The 19,701-nt window shown below is 33.9% G+C and overlaps 1 protein-coding gene and 1 long non-coding RNA gene across 8 annotated transcripts in view; one reads left to right on the forward strand and one right to left on the reverse strand.

Annotated features, from left to right (window-relative positions):
• Positions 1-12,419, forward strand: LOC308192575. The gene is made up of 2 exons (XR_013948905.1): positions 1-6,169; positions 7,669-12,419. It is a non-coding gene; the product is annotated as an uncharacterized lncRNA (long non-coding RNA).
• GRIK2 (glutamate ionotropic receptor kainate type subunit 2) overlaps positions 1-19,701 on the reverse strand; it is a 407,268-nt gene that overhangs the window by 1,701 nt on the left and 385,866 nt on the right. For 4 of the 7 annotated variants that reach the window (XM_080586277.1, XM_080586283.1, XM_080586282.1 and 1 more), the window contains 2 exons: positions 14,937-15,187; positions 6,663-6,840 (listed from right to left, as the gene is read on the reverse strand). In XM_080586277.1, coding sequence (XP_080442403.1) covers positions 6,663-6,840; positions 14,937-15,187 — 429 coding nt within the window. Of the gene's footprint in view, positions 1-6,662; positions 6,841-13,344; positions 14,744-14,936; positions 15,188-19,701 lie in introns of those variants that run through there. The other 3 variants (XM_080586284.1, XM_080586280.1, XM_080586281.1) reach the window with 2 other exon arrangements.

The raw sequence follows: 19,701 nt of genomic DNA on the forward strand, positions 1-19,701 counted from the left end.
GAAAATAGAGGAAAAGGAAAAAAAAGAAAGGAAGGAAGGAAGGAATCAAAAAAAAAAAAAAGAAAAAGAAAAAAAGAACCACATCTGTAAGAAATGTCTAGCTGCAATGCCTAGAAGAAGATTCATTCCTTTGGCACAGCCATGTCAGTCCTGTAAGTTTGCTTTGTCTCAGCCTGGAGCTCATAATAAATTACTGTCTTTTAAATATGCATTGCATAATAATTAAAATGACTTATCAAGCTGCAATGACTCACTGAAAAATTCACCTTGTCTCTACAATTATTTATCTGCCAGCTACTGAGTATGCATGCACAAGATACATAAAAATATTTCAAACAGATGGTCTGTTAACACAGTTTTGCCTTATAGGACAGTGTCTGAATGTAACACGTATATTAGGTATTCAGTAAAATTTCCTTTTCCATATTTCAACTTAATACATTTCATTTCCATATAGTTTAAATAGCTGTTCCTTAACAAAACAATAAGCCTCAGAGTAGGAAATTTACCTGTTTAACTACTGTTAAAATGCAGACTCTTTATTGAAATAAATAAATAAATCTACTTCCTTATTTCCAATATCTTCTTTAGCTAAACACTTATTCCACTCCTGAATATCATTTGTGAAGACTATATCTGCAAAAAAAATTTTGTTTCATTCCATCTTTACAAAGAGCATAGTGTGAGAAAAACACGTTATAAACATGTTTTCATCACCTCAAAGCTTTTTTTTTTTTTTCAGTGCAAGAAATTTGAAAAGTAAAATAAAATCTCCCTTATTACCCTCATCTTACTGAATTCTCAACTGCTGAATGGGTGTTGAGCTATTAGCCCTTCCTCAGTCTGAGAACTGAAGTATGGGATATATATGGAGGAAGAGAAATCTCCATTCTGGGGGCCTGTTTCGCTTTTAACACATGCTTTAACTTAAATGTTTTCCAACTAATGGAGGAATGTATTAATCAAATAATTAATTCCAGAGCCCAAGATATTATGACAAGCCTTTGACAAATCATTTTACCCAAAGCAAATATGAAGTATAATCTAATCCTTTGAATTTTGCTTTCTTAATAACTAGTCTACAGTCCATGAAATTATTTAAAAAATTAAAGGAAGACAGAGCACATGAAATTATTCTAAGTACATGTTGATCATTGATTTTTTTGTGATTAGTGATAGATCAGAAATCAATATATAAACATTTAATTTCTCTCCTGAGTCAAGAACTGTCAAAACTGTTAAATCTCCACTGCTCATACAAACCTAGAGTTTGGAAATTAGGTCCAGAAAGCATTTAAGCACCTTACCCTACCTAATTCTTTGAAGGACTCAGGGGCTGAAGGCATTCTGAGCAGTAAGGTACTCTGTTGTCCACATTAAACATTACAGGTTTGTCATTTGACCGTCATCATGAGAACTTCTGCTAACACATGGTTTAGTTCTAGAATCCATCAGATCATCAAGTGCACCATGCCTAAAATCCATGATTCAGTTGATGTGCTCTGAAGTGACCTAACAAATAAAGTTTCTCAAAAAATATAGCAACTGCCAAAGAAGGACACGTGGCAGACATTGCAACCTTTTTCCATGCAGCCGTTCATCAGCTGGAGAGTGTGAGCTGAACTTGAGACACATTTGAGAGTGTCCATTCAATAGCGTCTTCTGCCAGAGGAAGATCTAAACTCTAGTGTGTGTCAGCAGAGCATGGTCTAAGGCATTAGACCACGTCAGGGTAAAAACACTTGCAGTTTCCTCCTACTGATCCTGTTCCACTTCACATGGAAGCAGTGAACAGAGGCAAAGAGGGAGAAAGGGAGGGAAGGAGAGTGCAGGCAGTTCTGGAGATCAGGCACTGGGGCACTCAGTGGCAGAAGAAAGCCTTCAGGGCTAGTTCCTGTTTCAGTGATGTTTAATATTTTTATGGAAAATTCTACTTAAAGTAGAAAAATAAAAATAAAATGCAAGAGGTAGCTGTCTCAGACATGGGATAGAACTGAACTTGAATCCCCCAAATCCTGAACAAATGCCCTTTTCTCTAATCTTTTGCATGAGCAGGGTAATAGGCAAGAGAGAAGGAAATGGTAATCTTCTTCTGGCTGTGGTACTCTTCCTTTCAAACACTTTTTTCTCCTGCAGAGTTTGAAGTTTGATACTTAGTCAGCTTGTGATTGAAAGGGTTTAGCCACCTACAACTAAGAAAAGTTTGAAGTTGTAAAGCCAAAGGAGAGGAAGGTCTTTCTCTTTGGTGTACAGTCAGGCATAACTCCTTCAGAGGCTAAAGTTCAAGACAAAATTAATCATTTCCCTCTGGCTACATGAAGCAAGTTCTGCAATGGACACTCATTAGCAATCCCTCTTCAAATTTTTCCTGTGCACTAGGTTGAGATAAAAGACGAAACTTATGGCTTTCACTGTGGGAATGTGTTGGCTAAAATTTCTAAATGAATACTCTGAGCCATAATGCATCCAATCTTCCTGCATAAGGTATTGTTGATTAGCACTGTGTGAAAGCAGGAAACTGTATCTCCTTTTCATCCAGCTGTATTTTGAATGTAAACATTCGATCCTCGTAGATTTCTTCATTTTTAAGAGTGCTGTTGTTTAACATGAGAACTGCAGTTATGATTACGGAACTGAGATTAATCCTGAAATCATCAGAAATTGCAAGATTTAATTTGGTATTCCCTAATGTCTCACAGGTGAAATTGCTAAGGCTTGTAGTTCTTGGCATTTTCACTGTGTGTAGAACATAGCACATAACTTACGAATTTCACAAAGAATCCATTAAAAAACAAGTGCAACAACACTCAGTGTTTCACCACCAGCAGCCATTATATGTCTCTCACATCTGGAATTAAAGACCTAACTGAAACATTCTTAGGCACTTAAATTCGAAACTTAAAAATGGTTCATTAGCATTTAACACTTTCAAGATTTTATCCCTTGCCTTCTCTGCCAAGACATCAAACAGAAGTGGTAAAACAGAGTGAATCCTTTTCAAGATGCATCAATTCACCAAAATCTTTTGCACAGAAATGAACACACTTATCAAAGGGTATCAACTTTTAGACCCTATCAGTATGAACTGGATTACAGTCAATGGCCAAGAAGTAAGAAGACGCATGCACTTGATGTCAAGGTTCTGAAATATCCTGAAAACAAGATCTCAAGAAAATTACCAAAATATTTTATCTGAAAATTTTACCTGGATTTGTAAACTCATTAAAATGAACTCCCTAAAATTAGAAATGTTGGCAAAACTGACAGTCTTAAAAAGGCAGTTAACACAATTTTGTGATAATTATTTTAACTAGAAAATTATTCCATTCTGTGTTTTCAAATTATGTTGTATAAGTTAAGTTCATGCAAACTTATCTGCGTACACTGTTTGAAATATATGATTTAATTACTTCATTTAGTATGTTTTTTTAGGTATGCTATGTATTTTAAAACGTCAATTGTCTGGAAACAGTAAACATTATTATCTCCCAAACAGTACCATCTTTTTGGTAACTGACCACTGAATAAAAGGAATAACACATTTAAAAAAAAAACATAAATGCATATTTTTCCTTCAACTTTCAGTTGCTGAAATAGCCATCTATTAAAAAAAAAAAAAAAAAGAATTCAAGGTTACTTAAAACTTCGTGATCTAGATCCTTATTTTTCTTTGGGTTCTATCTAAGAAATATGACACATGGAAGAGTTTTCCCCACATATTGCAAAATCATGTTCAAAAAGGTTTACAAAGGATTACTTTATGTATAACTTTTTTTTTTTTTAATATAAATTCTTTTCCTGTCTCTTTTTGATTCCAATCTGAGTACATTCAGTATTTTCTATACAGCTAAACTTTGTGTTCTCACACTGTGAGAATATACCTTTTGGAATAACAAGATGTGAAATACAGAAGCATCTCTATAATACTATTTTTTTTTTGTGGTAAATAAATTCAGGCATGATTTTAGAAAATATGATCCAATATCTCAATACTGATATCATCTGAACATTTTAAGGGAAAAACAATAAAATTTATAGAATTTACGGACTGTATTTCAGAAATTACTGTATACCATGAAAATGAGCTCTTTTAATGGATATTACAAGATCATTCTCTTAATTCAAAACAAATAACCTTTTGCCCCAAGTTACCCTCCACACTGCAAGAACATTACAAGAACACCAATTATTACTGATTTTTCACCAACCCTTACAAAATATCATTGTCTTCCTAAATGCTACCAGAAAGTAATGTTGCCTCCGAGTCACCTTAGACACAGTCAAATAGTTGAAGAATTGAAGGAAAGCATACAGATCTCTGAACACAAGCACAGTTAAGTGCAACTATTTTGTGGCACCAATAACTATAAAACATTAGAAAATAGGGCTGCAATTCTAAGCAGAGAGTTCACAGAAAAAAAAAAATTTAATCAGCACCATAGTTCTTAGCCCTTTAACACAAAGCAATTCTGAAAAAAAACTCATCTCCTTCAGTGTGAATAAGTAACCGATACCTCTTTCATTCTTTGTCACAACTGACAACTCACAAATCACATAGAATCAAGATAACTGTTTTAGAGAATGTAATCATTGTTTACAATCTATTTACTAGCAAGCTGGTGCATGACTACAGCCTAAAAAAAAAAAAAAAATCTTTGCTTGTAGGTATTAATAAGAAAGCTAAACAATATTTAACTGTTTTCATTACACAACTAGAATTTAGAAAGGTAATTAGAAATCATATTAGCATGTTAGACACACAGTTATGAAACTACCACCATAAATTTTACTTTTAATGTCCTACAAAGAGAAACAAGAAGATAGGAATGGCAAGCCTGCATCACTCTTACCATTCTGAGTTAAGTGAATAATATTCTGTTTGTTTTAAATATAAAAGTCTCCAAACATTTGCTCTTTTATAGATTTTTTTTTCCTCTTTAATGGATTTAATATAAAGTTGGCTGTCAACTTTCAATAAAAAACTAGAAGATTTACTCAGAAGTTCACTACTTCCAGTCTTGTATGCCACATATTATTTGAAGCCTTGTTAAGTTTTCTTAAAGCAGTAGCAGCCCTAATCCTGCATATTCTTGTTATGTTATGGGTCAGTGTTCTAGCACTTAGTAGGACATATTATTCAAAACACTTTTCATCTTCCTTAAGTTAACTGAGACTGAGTGCACAGCTCTGCCCTGACCCTCCCTTCTAATCTGTTTCTCCTTCCATATGCCAGGGATTCTGAATGTGTATATGAAAAAATTGTCAATCTTAAAGCCCTAGACAGAACAACAACTGTTAAGAATTTTTACATAGGATCACAAAGAGATGAGCAACTAATGGAATTAAAATAAACTTAGAGAAAGATAGACCGTATTTCAACTGTAGTTGAACCATTACTTTTTAAAAATAAAGCATACTTGTAAAGATTAGATTTCTAGTTCGCTTAGTTATATACCTAGTTTTATACTGCAAATCATATGCACATACACACACATATATGTATAATATCTATATATACATAATATGGTTATATTAAAAATATTTTTCCACACATTTCTGATGTAGTATATTTTCAAATCATAGCAAGTGTAATATACAGGTACATTGAAAACTAATTTCACATCAATTAGCTGAAAATATCACCAATATATTGTCAATTTCAGTTTTAGCAATTGGTGCTTTTTTGGTAGGAGGAGAACTGGGAGCCGTTTAAAGAAGTCAGTTTCAGGCCAAAATATATGGAGGATTTCATCACCTATTCAAGCACAGACATCAAAATCTAGCAAAAGGAAAAATATAATTAAAAATATAATTCCATAAAGTAAGTTAACCATAATTTCTAAGATGTCAAGAACATTAGAATTGTTCCAGGCAGCTTGGTGAAGCATGATGTGTTTCATACTGGAACTAACTTGAACACTGATTGTTTCAAGGACTTTTCTAGCTATCTTATGGAAAGAATCAACAAGACTGATGGTACCAGCCCTTTCTGCAACAAAATAACAGTTCTACAACCTGAAATAATCTTCGGAGTTTTAGAGTTGTGAGATGAACTTAAGTGATATACGTTATACGTGATATATGGTAAGTGATATATGATACTTTATACGCGATATACGTTATACGATATGTTACACGTGACATACATTATAAGTGATATACTATATAAGTTTGGACCAGCTCACTGCTGGTCCAAACCAATCAACCAACCAATCCACACACCACCACCCAAAACAAACAAACAAACAAACAAACAACAACAACAAAAAGAAAGTCTCTTCCAGCACAGATTGTTAATATGTCTGGGACAAAAAATTCCAGATTGCCTTAAATTACCTAATTACCTGCTTAATAAATTATCAATTCATGTCCAAAAACCAAATTCAGCAACTCTACAATTCTAAAATTTATTCCCTGACAAAATAACATGTACTCTGGTGAATTAGATAGACTTCTTGTAAAGAAACTCTGACTCCATTTAAAGTCTTCTGAAACCATTCAATTTGGTTTCCAGCCTAAGTGCAGCCTAGCAGCTACACTAGCTCCTGAGGCTGATGGGGAACTCATATCAGTGCAGAAAGCTTTTTCAAAGGTGGCTTCATTTAGCTTTTGCCAGCAGCCTTTCTGACCATTGCGCTGATCATGATGCTTTTCTGACTCACCTGTGGACCTAGGCTGGGGCAGATGGGATTGCACTTGTGTGGTTCCACTCTTTCCTCTCAGAGAAATCCCAGAGGATGGCATAGGGTAATTGCTCATCAGCCCCGAGGGCTCTCTGTCATGCAGGATTCCACAAGGTTTCATCCTGTCATCTCTCCTTTTAACATGTATATGAGGCCACTGGGGAGATAATGAAATAATTTGGGCTGTGGTGTCATCAGCATTCAGATGATTCACAGTCCTATTCTCTTGTCAGACCAGGATGGTGCAGTCATTTTGTGCTTCCAGTACCTGGCTGAAATAAGGGCATGATGCAAGTTTAATCCCCTGGAGATAGGTGCTATGTTGTGCAGGTAAAGGGAAGCATTCAGAAGTTATCATCTACCCTTATTACTCAGTTCCACCTCTTGTGAGAGAGGCTTATAAGCCTCAGATTCCTCCAGGCTCGTAAGTTTGGGTCTGGGTTTCCAAACTGGATCAGTGGCAAGTAAAGTTTGACATCTGGGTTTAGGTCAGTGGCAGTAATTTCTACAGGTGTAAAGCTTTCCACATCAGTCCAGGTCCTCTTCCAGAATGGATTGCTGCAGTCCCTGGAACTTCCCTGAAATTTCCCTGGAACAATGGCTACAAATGACTGCCAGATGTTCAATAAGTGCTGATACCAATTCATAACACGTCAGATATATAAATGGCACTGAGAAAATAGCATATACAGTAGTGCCTATCTGATTTAGAATGATATCCAATGTAACATCTTAAAAGTTCTGTATCTTGTGATCGCAGCTGTGTAGGATATTTCTCTGACTTTCAGCAGAGATGATCCTGATTACACTGAAATCAGCCGCATGAGATCACCCACTGGCTGTGAAAGTTCATTCACCTATTAAATCATTTTTAAATCATTTTTAAATCATCCTCAGTGTAAACTCATTTCCTGTTTGTCTAAGGAGGGTCAGGTTTGTTGATCTTCAGGCATGGTGAAAGGAAGTGATGCTGATATGTGATCAGTCTTTTGGAGTATAAATCTATCTGGATTAAAATGTTTTATGTATCACCATATAGTTTAATTTGAAAATAAACAGCCCATCTCACAGAGCCACTTTAGAAAATCCATACAACTTGGCTAAGTATATCTGTATCTAAACACCTTTTTTAATGTTGCCTGAACTTAAATCCACTGTACATTATTCACTGTAAAAATATATTATATTTTTATAGTTGTGTGATAGTATAAACTTAACACTAAATCTGGCATGGCCTCCAATCATGTTGAACAGAGAGAGACTATTAGTATTAATTTAATGCCAATGGTTTCTACTGTTTTGGAAACACAGTTATCATCACGTTGCACTACATAACATCAAAATGGTAAGCATCAGTTTCTTTATAATTACATGGTTTCATCTGGCAGTCTAGAATAAATGGAAGTGCTTGTTGTTGCTTTGCTGGCTTATGCTGAAGTGAAAGTAACCCAATTCCGATGAACTAAACTTTCATTTAGCTCTAAGCTTGCTGATTCAAATGTAGGTGTGAAATATCTTAATATTATGCTTAAGTGTTTATACTACATTTAGCTATAGTATAGCTGATTAATTCAAAATGCAAATATTAGTATTTATATACTGAAATATTTGTAGATGTGACATGCTAATTAACATTTAGGGGAACACAGAAAAATTAGACATGAATGTTTTATAATGACATTTTTTTCCTTGAGAATTAAAAAATAATAAAAAAAAATCAGGGGAGCCAATAATTACATACTTTGAATGTTTCTTCTTTCTACTGATGAGTGGAAGTGAACAGTAGTTGCTATAAAATAAATGACACATCAAGTTTCTCAACAATATTTATACAACTTCAAATTCTCTGTGCCAAACATAAAATATACCATAACTGAAACCTGCAGTTTCAGGTGAATATCTTTGGAGCCTCTTGAAATCACATTTCTACAGTTGTGCTTTTGCAGTGGACAGTTTTGTGTACATTTCCAGTCTTTTGGTTGTTTCCTGAATGATACCACTTAAGAAATTCAAAATACCTCATTAGCAAGGTTCACTATCAAATAGATATTGGTTGAGCTACAATCAAAAAACAAAATAGAGAACTTGTTTTTAATGTTTTATTGTTTGCAAATGATTTTTAAAATGACAGTGAATTGATTTTTTTTAACTTTTTTTCCATTTTTTTTCCTACCCTTTTCTATAAAAGATATTTTTCTGTGTGTGTTGTTGTTTTTTTTAACAGTTCTTGCCATTAGAAGATAATAATACCTAGGTGGTTTCCATGAGGGCATTTATTTATAATTAATATCTCATCCTCTAGTAATCTGAACACATACACACACACACAAACAATACAGCCTATACATCTACATATAGTGCTCAGTGGAATACAGGATGATAGAAGTTCCCAATTTTCCAACTGCATATCTGCAGAATGCAATGTATAAAGTTGAAAAAAAAATCCTCTTATGAATTGTCACAGCTACTGCTGTTTCTCCCAGTCAACATTAAAAATTCTGAGATTACTCCATTACAAAATATGACATGGTAATACAGATGACATCACTGACTCAATGTTACTTGGGATATAAATCCCAAAGCTTTTACTTTGTTTTAACATTAATTCCCACATTCTTCTTCTTTTCCTTTTCTTTTTCTTTTTTCTTTTTTTTTCTTTTACTTTTTTTTTTTTTAATCTCATTATTTATTTATTATTGTAACCTGAGTAACACCTTTTTCAACTTTAAAATCTTTTGAACTTCCTTCCCTGAAAGGGGAAAAAAAATTCTCTGTGCTGGGATTTACTTTGGGGTTGCCCCAAAACTATTATAAACTACTGTCCCAAATGTCAAAGGCTTTTGATATTAAACTATTAGGAATATTCTCTGAACTCCAGTAACACTACAGTTTTTATGAAAGAATTTAATGAAAACTAAATTATTAAAATAATAATATAATATAAAATAATAATAAAAAATGTGGTAAAATAAGAAGGGATCTTAAAATCTGTTTAGGTAAGATCCTAAAAATCTTTTGATTTTTCATACAAAATTATTGTAATATGTTTGTTTTACATTTTTGTTAGGACAATAACTTAAAAATGGAAATACTGACTTTCCACTATCCTATTGACAAAGAAACATTCACAGTATTCCAATATGGATTAACTTCTTCCTGAAAGACCATTCTGGTTAAGACAAGGTACATGTATGGACTTTGCTCATACCAATTCTAAAAGGAACCATTCTAAGTCATAATGAATTAAATTTATCCTGGTGCAGACTATAGAAAGAGCTTGACAAATAAAGCCCATGTTAGCATTTATGCTAACTTCATGTAAACAAATCATGAACAGTTAAATTGCATTTGAGAAAAGAACAATAAGAACACAGTATCAACTGTAAGTGGTTACAGTACAACAGCTTCTTCATCTCAACCTCTTGCAAAGGTGTGGGTCCATTATGTCAATAAAAACAAGTTTCAAGATTACTTTTCAAGCCCATGTTATCTTTTCTAAAGAAACCATGGCCAGGATAGATACAACCACTTGCAAGGGTAACAAATGCAATGTTCTATATATACTTGTCACTGTCTTCAGTAATGCTGTGAACTTCATCCTAAAGTTTTCAACAGTGAACAAGTACTTTCCACCAAACAACCAAGCAGCTTACAGTTATAGTAGCTACCTCATCACTGTATGTGAAGGTGGTGTCAAAATAGAGAAAATCTCAGAAATCTCAGAGAAGGCTTTTTTTTTTTTTTTTTTTTTTTTTTTTAGGAATGAAAATGAAGGAAAGGTCAAGAAATTCTCAAATTGAGACCCATCAATAAATATATTATGCTAAATATTAATGGTCTGCAAGGTCAGTGTTTTCCCTGGCCTTTATGATAATAATATGATCAGTACAAAAATAAATGTATAAAATGTACATAAATCCATGACACATTGAAACACAGCAACAAAAAAGGATGTAGTAATTGTTTTAGATGGCTTCTGTTTCTAACATGCTTATTCAATGCCCTCAGAGTGCCTGTTAAAATCAGGGAGCAGGTCATTCACCAGCAAAAGCAATTATAAAATGCAAATGGCAGAGCATTTATAGTCAAGATTGGCTGGATAAAAAAGCTCTACTTAATAACATGTTTCCAAGCAGATGATATAATTAGATGTTTGTATTATAAACAATAGGAAAGAGTACAAGCCTTCAGCATTTTTTTAAAAGGCTGCAATTAAAAAAAAAAAAAGTGAGCATTGTGACATAAATTCTGTTAAAAAGGAACAATTAAATTTCCCTCTGAGAAAATAGAAGGCACCATCTTGTGGTTACTCTGAAGGAATGCAATTGGGACAGCCTCAGAACTGCCATTTCCTCCGAACCCTTCCCACTGTGTCCACTGGAATATCACAATTCTGCCAGACAAGGGCAATGCTTTCCCATTCCTAATATTCCCTCTCAAAAAATCAGTGAGACTAAGTACTGGGTAAGACTAGTGGGGTTATTTATTTCGAAATACACCTCAGGTTATCATGTTACTACAGTGTGTGTTTGAGGTATACAGACAAAAATTCAGAATTATTGTCAAATACAGAAAAAAAAACCAAACAATTTCTGAATACTACCATAACCTAACGCCTCTGCAGCCCAGTAAAGCTGCATTTTGAATCAGCTAAGATCAGAGACTTCTATTCTTGCTATCCTTATATCATCAAAACCAAAACATGGCTCTTGTATTCTGCGGGTGTTTGAAATTTATGTAAACGATATATTTTGGTCAACCACTTAAGTTTGTGTCATCTTCAAAGATATAGTTAGTCTCATATACAGTTCACAGTTAAGCATTCAAAAATTCTTGTTACTTCAGTGGAATCTGCAGTTGTAAGTAAAACACCATATGTAACCCACATGTATGTTCACAATTAATAATGTGTGCCTTGGGTCCGATGCTGCAAACAGCTAAGGACTCATTCACTATACCTGTGAGATAAACTATCCAGACTGATCTTTCTCCATTCAACTGTGTAGCTGAGCAGACAAATATTTACCATAGCACATTCAATTGTTCCTGTCTTCCTTGGGAAATCTGTATAAAATGCAATTTAATATCAATTTATTGTTTTTATTGCTTTTATAATCAATTATAAATGAATACTTATTTCAGAGAGGCTAATTTATCTAGTTCTTATGTTACAATTTGATTGTGTAACTCCAGAAACAATTTGTTGGTGTATTTTGTATTATAGGGAACCTCTGACCAGATCTCCTCTAAGGAAACAAACAGAATGCTGATATGTGTCTCATTTCACATTGTTTGAAGTGCTTAACAGATCAAAATGAATAAAATGTACATATGCTATTTTTTTCCCAAGCAGATTTAGTTATGACCTGCTGATGGCTCAATGAATTCTGAATGGCTATACATGATAGCAAATTTTATTTTATTTATTTTTTAGATCAATCTGAATCTTCTAGAAAATACCTAGTAAATTAGGACACTTATTTTTCAAACAAACTGACCATAGCAAGTGTTACTGACTAACAGCCTAATGGTGATAACATCCAGGATAATCTTTGCTTTTGAAAGGTATCAATAAAAGAGGAGTTCCTCCATGTCTAGAAAATGCTGTGCGGGCATGAATGCATGGGTGGTATTCTGGTTATTGGCATCTGTTTCCCAGAAGGAGTAAAATTAGTGTCCCATATTTCCTGGAGATTTTTTAGCACATCAGGAGCATGGATGTTCTGAGTCACTTTAATTACAAGATGTAATGTTTTTTTTAGCAAATAACACAATTTTGTCTGATGCTTTTCTCAGCTCAGTTCCTTTTGAGATGTCACTCCTCCAAACAGTTTCACACTAACCAATGTCTCTGTTTACATGTGCACTCCAGGATGGGGGATGACATCTAAAACACTCAAAAATCATCTAGATAATGCACTTAAAATCTGCATCGCTTCCCCACTGCCACAAAGGAAATGCAACTCTATATTTTGTGCATTATAATGCAGACTTATGTGTTAATATGTCCGTTTATAACCCAGGGTACTCCATATATTCAGCAACTGAAGTAATCTGATTTCTTTCATTTCCTTGGTTGTAAATGTGACCTTTGATCTTTCCCATCTACAAATGCTGACAAGCGTTATACAAATGCTAGAATGATAATCTGAGTCTGAAGGGCTGAAACAATAAATGTTACCAAAAAAAGGTGTCTTCTCCCTCCCTGTGAGAAAGCCAAGAATGTGTTACTTGCACGGTTTACTCGTGCAAACTGACAACAGAAAAGACGCAGAGATTGGAAACAGATGACAGTCCTGCTTATCTCCCCTTTGGCTGCTGCAATGCCCCTCTCTCCTAGGCAAAGGGGATCTGCTACTTCTGGAGAGGAAGGAAGAAGACATTCACATAGGTCTGTAGGTGCTGGGAGAAAAATGGGTGACAGTGGTTCAGGGAAGGTTATACGCAGGGATCCTGGCATCATTTCCTGATAGTTTTATTCTACAAGTCAAGTTCTAGAGAAATTTTACTGTTCTCCTGAGATCAGCGTAGTTGGGTGTTATGGAGAGGGGATACAAGGGAAGAAATTGGAGACGAGGAAGGAGGTGAGTGGAAAGACCTAATCCTTCCATCTGCTTCAGATTTAATCCTAAATTTTAAAACTACATCAATACTTGATGTATGATGAAACACTTCTGGTAAAAAGTTCAGATACCTCCACTTGTTGCTATATCTATCCATCACTAACAAACAAAAATAAAAAAGAAGCAAATAGATCAAAAAAAAAAAAGGAAGAAAAAAAAAACCACAGCAACAACAACAAACCATAGGGCTTAGAGAAAAAAGTCCTGTTTCTGTTTTCTTCCAACATGCTGATAGTGTCAATTAAGTTATATATTCACACCCTGCAGAACACTGAAGTACTGATGTTATGAGATCACTATCAAAACTATTTTTCTAAGTGAGTATTTGTTAAAAGTCCAGAAAAGCTAAACCAAATTGGTGCCCATAAGAAATCCATATCCACCTTAGGAATGGATAGTTTTGCAAGGGTACTTAGATAATAGTTATCTTTTCCCTCATAAATTCATTTCAGAAACATTACATTTCAAAAGCACTTTAACAGAATGGAATCAGCCTAAAGTATCATAAAGGAAAGGTTCTAAATGGGCTTTTAACAACTTAATCAAATATACCCATGTTCAAACTGTGTTTAGGACCTTGTGACCTCACACTGCCTTTGTGTGTATTAGAAAAAATATTTTTAACAATTTATTTATTAAAGGACACTTGCATACTGAAAGGTAGCCTCAAATGAAGTGATAACAAATCTTAAATTTTCTGAGTAATAATCCAAGTTACAAAAATTCACTAGTAGCATCTGGAAAAAAAAATAAATTTAAATATACTGATTGGATTTACTACTGATTTTATTAAATTAAGGTACTAAATAGACATATAGGTCTTGCCATAGGTCACAAAAAAAAATAGTAAAAAACAACAGCTTATCTCCATTTTTAAAAATCAGAATATATCATAGCATTAAAATGCATAGTTTGAGTTTAGGTTTAAACATGGGCACATACATATAGAGAGATTTATTTCACTTATTCACTATGCAAAAACTATATTTCCAGCTAAGAATTTCCCAAGATATTATCAGTGCTGGCACAGTTACAGTATTGCAGTTGCATAAATTGTAAAATGAGAGAGCAAATTAACACTAGAAGTTTCAAAACCAAGTCAGTCTGAAATGACAGGACATTATATCATAATCAGTAGTACACCCCCAAAAATTCATGGTGATGTAAGCTTTTCCAGATGCTACCAGGACAACTTTTCAACTATAAACGTCTGAAAGAACATTTCTATAGAGACATTTGCATATTTTGGCTTTGAGCAACAGACAGTTTTGTCTTTTGAAAATCAGAATTATCTGCTGAAGTTTAATTTGTTTCCCATTATAGTTTCGGATTTCTTCTTCATCCACAAAATTAACTGCAGTGAACTTCCAGAAGTAAAAAGCTGTCTTTTTTCAGGCTTGAATAAGAGGAGAAATAGTCACTTGTCCTGAAAGCTGGCTACAATTAAACATATTGAACACAAATTAAAAGCTGTAAATGTAACCTTTGGGTACTTTGCTGTGATCCTTTTTTATATACTGTATTATATGATAAACAATTAGTATGCACCTACATTTTGGCTACCAAAGTTTAAAATGTTATTCAACTAGACCATAAATAAAATATGGAAATAGGAAAAGACAATATTTACCTTTTCCAACTGGGCATTTTTTTTTGATTTGTACAAAAATTCCCCCACTGCCACGAAGACAGAAAGCACCAATCCTGCTGCCAGGACAATAAAGATTCCTCCAATATTCTGAACTCCCAAAGCACTGGCCTCTTTGCTTTCCTCCTCTGGGCAGCCATTGCCTCTCCACCATTTCTCTTTCATCATGTGGAGCTTGCCCTCCTCTTGCAGCTGTAGAATTGCTATAGTGATCTTGTCTCTATATGGAGAACCTAAAGAGATCACAGGGAACATATATTGCAGTGGTGTATATTTTAAAGAAAGTTAGTTACACCTGATAAGAATAAAGTGTAATGCAATGAATGCCACAGGGAAAAAAAAAATATATATGTATATATATATATATATGTCCTCTTCTTTACAACCATAATATTTATGGAAAAAACACGTACATTTAACCCTGGTCCCACTGGTCACATAAGTGCAAACCTACATACGTACATATATATACATAAATACATATGTGCAAAACTTGATCCAGCTGATGTTGTTTGTAAGCCAGGCAACTCGATGAAGCAAGTCTTATCACATTGAGTCTCATGGTCTATTAAACTATTAAATCCAGCCAAAGAGTATTCACCTTTTAATTCATATAAGGCTTTTAATTATTCTGCAGTAGATTTAGTCTAATATAACTAAATCTACAGGCTGTTGCTTCATAGCTTGCTACCCTAAAGCTGTAGGTCTTTTATATAATAAGCACTTTATACTGTTATACTTTATTGCAAGAAAGAAACATGAACTTATGCTTCAGCACCAAGCCACGAAAGTCTGTATCTGATACACTGTCAGACAATTACAATACCTTCCAAACACTTACTTATTACCATTACTAAGTAATGCATTCAGAAAGATAAATTTAAGTGTTAGGTAACAGGAATGTGAATTTTCATACTTTTAATATATTTCTTTCTCATAATTAAGTATTTTAAAACCATGATAATTTTGCAGCTTTTGAACCTTTCAATATGGGCAGTTCACAGGGTAGTGTCATATCTTCGTATGTCATCTGCTCTCTTTTTCTTTATAAGTGCACAAGAATTTTTCAAAGAGTACTTTAAAACCTAAATTAATTAACAAAGAATGCCAATGAAGAAAGCTTTACTTTTCTAAATATTACAGAGTAAATCACATTAGCTAGAAGTGCTTTTTCTATGTTAAGATCTGTGTAATGTTTAAGGAGAGCAAAGACATAATTTTTCTTCTCCTCCTTCAAAAACAGGAACAAAAGACTTTTCATTAAAGTGGTTAAGAAATACAAGAAAAAAATAGAAGTAGATGAAAAGGCATGGCATCCCCTCTTTCATGCGATATGAATGCAGGTCTACAAATAATCCCTCCTCTTTTTCCTTCTGTCATAATAATGATACTTACTAGCTATCATCTTTATGGTGTTTCCTTTGACTGAATGATAAAATGTATTTTCCTTAATTTAATACCTTAAAAAAAAAAAAATCTCAGAATCCTGCTAAAGAGATGCTGCTGAGAAATTTGGCTATTTCATGTATTTTTTTCAGCTCTGAAGGAGCTGAATGAAGGCATTTGTAGGATAATTTGTACTCTTTACACTAGAAAAATATTTATTTATTTTGTTTTGTTTTGTTTTGTTTTATTTTATTTTATTAGGAATTTCTTCTCCTTTAACATAGTATTCAATTTATTGTTACATATCTAGAACTTATCATGACAATATAGCTAATTGCAAAGGGTTGATGTGCCAGCATGGAAATAAAACATAGAAAAGACAATTAATTATAAAATACCCCGGGCTCTTCCTTTACTCCAAAAATAAAAGGTGGGAAGAGCTAGCCTCAAATTAACATTGCAATAATTGGGTTTTATCAAATCTCTCCTTAGAAAAGATTGTACTAGGAGCTACACTGTGTTTACACAGGACTATATGGAAAGCAGAGAGAAGGGATAGCTCTTTTCTATTCCTTTGTGCATGCGTGAGCTTAGGTCACATGATTTCAGACCCTTCTGATTATTCTGAAACTCTGCAAAATCCTGTACCCGACGTTTTTCTTCAGTCAAATGGAAGAAGGAAAGTGATTAGTCGACAAGAGCCTGGGGAAGTGTAAGTGCATACTATAATCTTTGGGAGATATTTTCAGGGCTACACTGCCTATAAATATTTAACAACAACAACCAAAATAACGCAGGATTCTGAGAAATAATTTTGGACCCAGTTTAACCCATCTTCTGATCTGACAAGCTGCTTTCTAATTAAATTGATTTGCACTCAGTTTCTACACTTTCTTTTGGTCTAAATATAGGCAGTACCAACTACTCTTCATTTATTATTTATGTATTCCAGGGGCCAAATTTTAAAAAAACAGTTCTAGTCCATTTGAAGTCTTTAAAACATGACTTTACTAAGGAATTCAGAGACAGAAGCCATAAAGCACAAGATAGTCTTGTCTACAAATAGTTAAGTTTATGAGGATTGCATTAGAAGCATGCAGTTTAATAGTGACTCAGTTCAACAGCATTTGTACCACATTCCGTTGGTGATTTTCAAAATTTTGCACAAGTATTACTGGAATCAATAGATTACAGGGCCTTTGGTGTTTCTACTGCAATATTTGCATTTGTTATATCTTAATAGCTTGCCTTAAAAACAGCAAACTTGTAAGTAAGAATTAATTTGGGATGAGCAACATCGCATACTTCTGCTATTAAATTAAATATTATACCTTTGAAAAAGCTAGCATTCAGTTCTATAAGTCTATTTTATTTCTGAATGATTTACAATGATATAAATTCAGTGATTCACATTTTGCAATGAACAATCTGAGTAGACCTAATAATATGGTATGTGAAAAAAAGTCATTTTTAATGTTGTTTTTAATGATTCAACTAGTTATAAAAAGAACAAAAGAAGGATCACAACAATATTATTTCCTAAAGTTTTATTTGTTCCTATGTTTGTTTCTGAGACATGCTGAATTGGAAGTCACAGCAATGGGAAATCTACCCAGAAGTCCCTGAAGTGTCCAAAAATTTTGTGGTCTAATCAGTGGATGACACAGTTACCATGCAAACAGATTAAAAAAAAAAAAAAAAAAAATAGGGGGGAGAGAGAGAGAGAGAGAGAGAGAGAGAGAGAGAGAGAGAGAGAGAATAGACACAGCATACAGATTACACACTCAAAACTGCTGTTTTCCTTGCAGAAATGAAAAATGTCACCATGTAAATGTAAAAGGTTTTGTAAATTATTGCCAATTTTCACCATCATGAATGCAAGATGAGTCAAGCCATTTCAAGAGGTGTTGCGGGAAGGCCATGTCCTTTGTGTACTTTTTAGAAAACAGAGTATTTCACTGAAGAGAATTCGCTGTTCAGGGGGAAAAAATTAAATGTGAACAGAAACTTGAAGGCGTGCTGACCATGTGCATGAATGCATGTGGAAAATAAATACAGTATAAATAAGAATTAAGTAATAAAGCATAAATTAAAAAAAATAAAAACATAAATAAATGAGTAAAATTCTGTCAGATTCATAGAAAGCACACACAACATTAATTTTCATGTGCAGAAATGTGAACTTCAAATATAAATGAAATCACATGCAGTTGAAAAAAAAATCTTACAAGTCTGTGCACGGGGAATGACTTGAGCCTGGGGAAAGGAGCAGGGACACAGACACCAAGATATTTAAAACTCCATCACAAACTCAGAGGGAAAAGATGAGACTATAATTTTCCATTGATTATGGAAGAAAAAGAGAAGTCAAGTGTGGAAATATCTGACTTGGTCTTTCCCCTCTTCCCTGGGTTCCAAGTGTTTTATTTTCTCAATTGACTCCATGAACTATCTCCATGATAAACTAGGACTGGAGGGCCTACAGAACATAAACTATACATTATTTGCTGATCTCTCTCAAGTTGCAGTTTGCAGGAATGAGAACTTCTGCTAAAAGAATAATTTTAATACCTTCAGTCTAGTTACACAGATTATGAAGACCTTAATACTTTTCTGTGATCAACAAAATCAATGAGGGATGCAACAATTTCTATTTGCAGTAACTTACATATGAAAATTTAAAATACAAATGAAAATTTGTATAAAATTATGTCTGAAGCATCTGTATAAAGCTAAGATAACAAGTCCCAGAAGTACTGAAGTTATATATAGAGAAGTTATAAGTATGCCACTGAAAAGTTGTCCTCAATAGCAAAACTAGCCACTTCCCTAAGAAGTCGTATTTTTAAGAATATAGAACAAACAGGATATCATTGCATTACACCAGGAGATGGATGTGAGCTTTTCAAAAGCCATCTGGACATGGTCTTGGGCAATCAGTTCTAGGTGTCCCTGCTTGAGCAGAAATTTTGGAGGAGAGGACCCCCAGAGATCCCTTGCAAACTCAACTACTCTGTGATTCTGTGAAATGTAGCTTTGATAAAAGATTTTCTTTGTGATATTAAGTGAAGTAAACCAGAAGCATTTATCAGTTTCTTAGCTCTGTGCCTGTGTTCTTTTATATTTATGACATACTCAAACATTATAGCATTCTTACCTCTAAGGTACAAATAAATTAATGACAATGCATCCCAGATGCACAGAGTTTAAATACACTCCCCACATTTACTGAAAACAAGTGCTATATTAATAAACTTTGAGTAGACTTAGAACTTTTTAAGGTAGAAAAGTGTGAAAACCTTGGTTTTGCCCCTTGCAAACCTGTATCAGTCATACAAACGGCCTACAAATACAGCCTCCT

The sequence above is a fragment of the Anser brachyrhynchus genome, assembly GCF_964034855.1.
Source record: "Anser brachyrhynchus genome assembly, chromosome: 3".
NCBI classification, from domain to species: Eukaryota; Metazoa; Chordata; class Aves; order Anseriformes; family Anatidae; genus Anser; species Anser brachyrhynchus.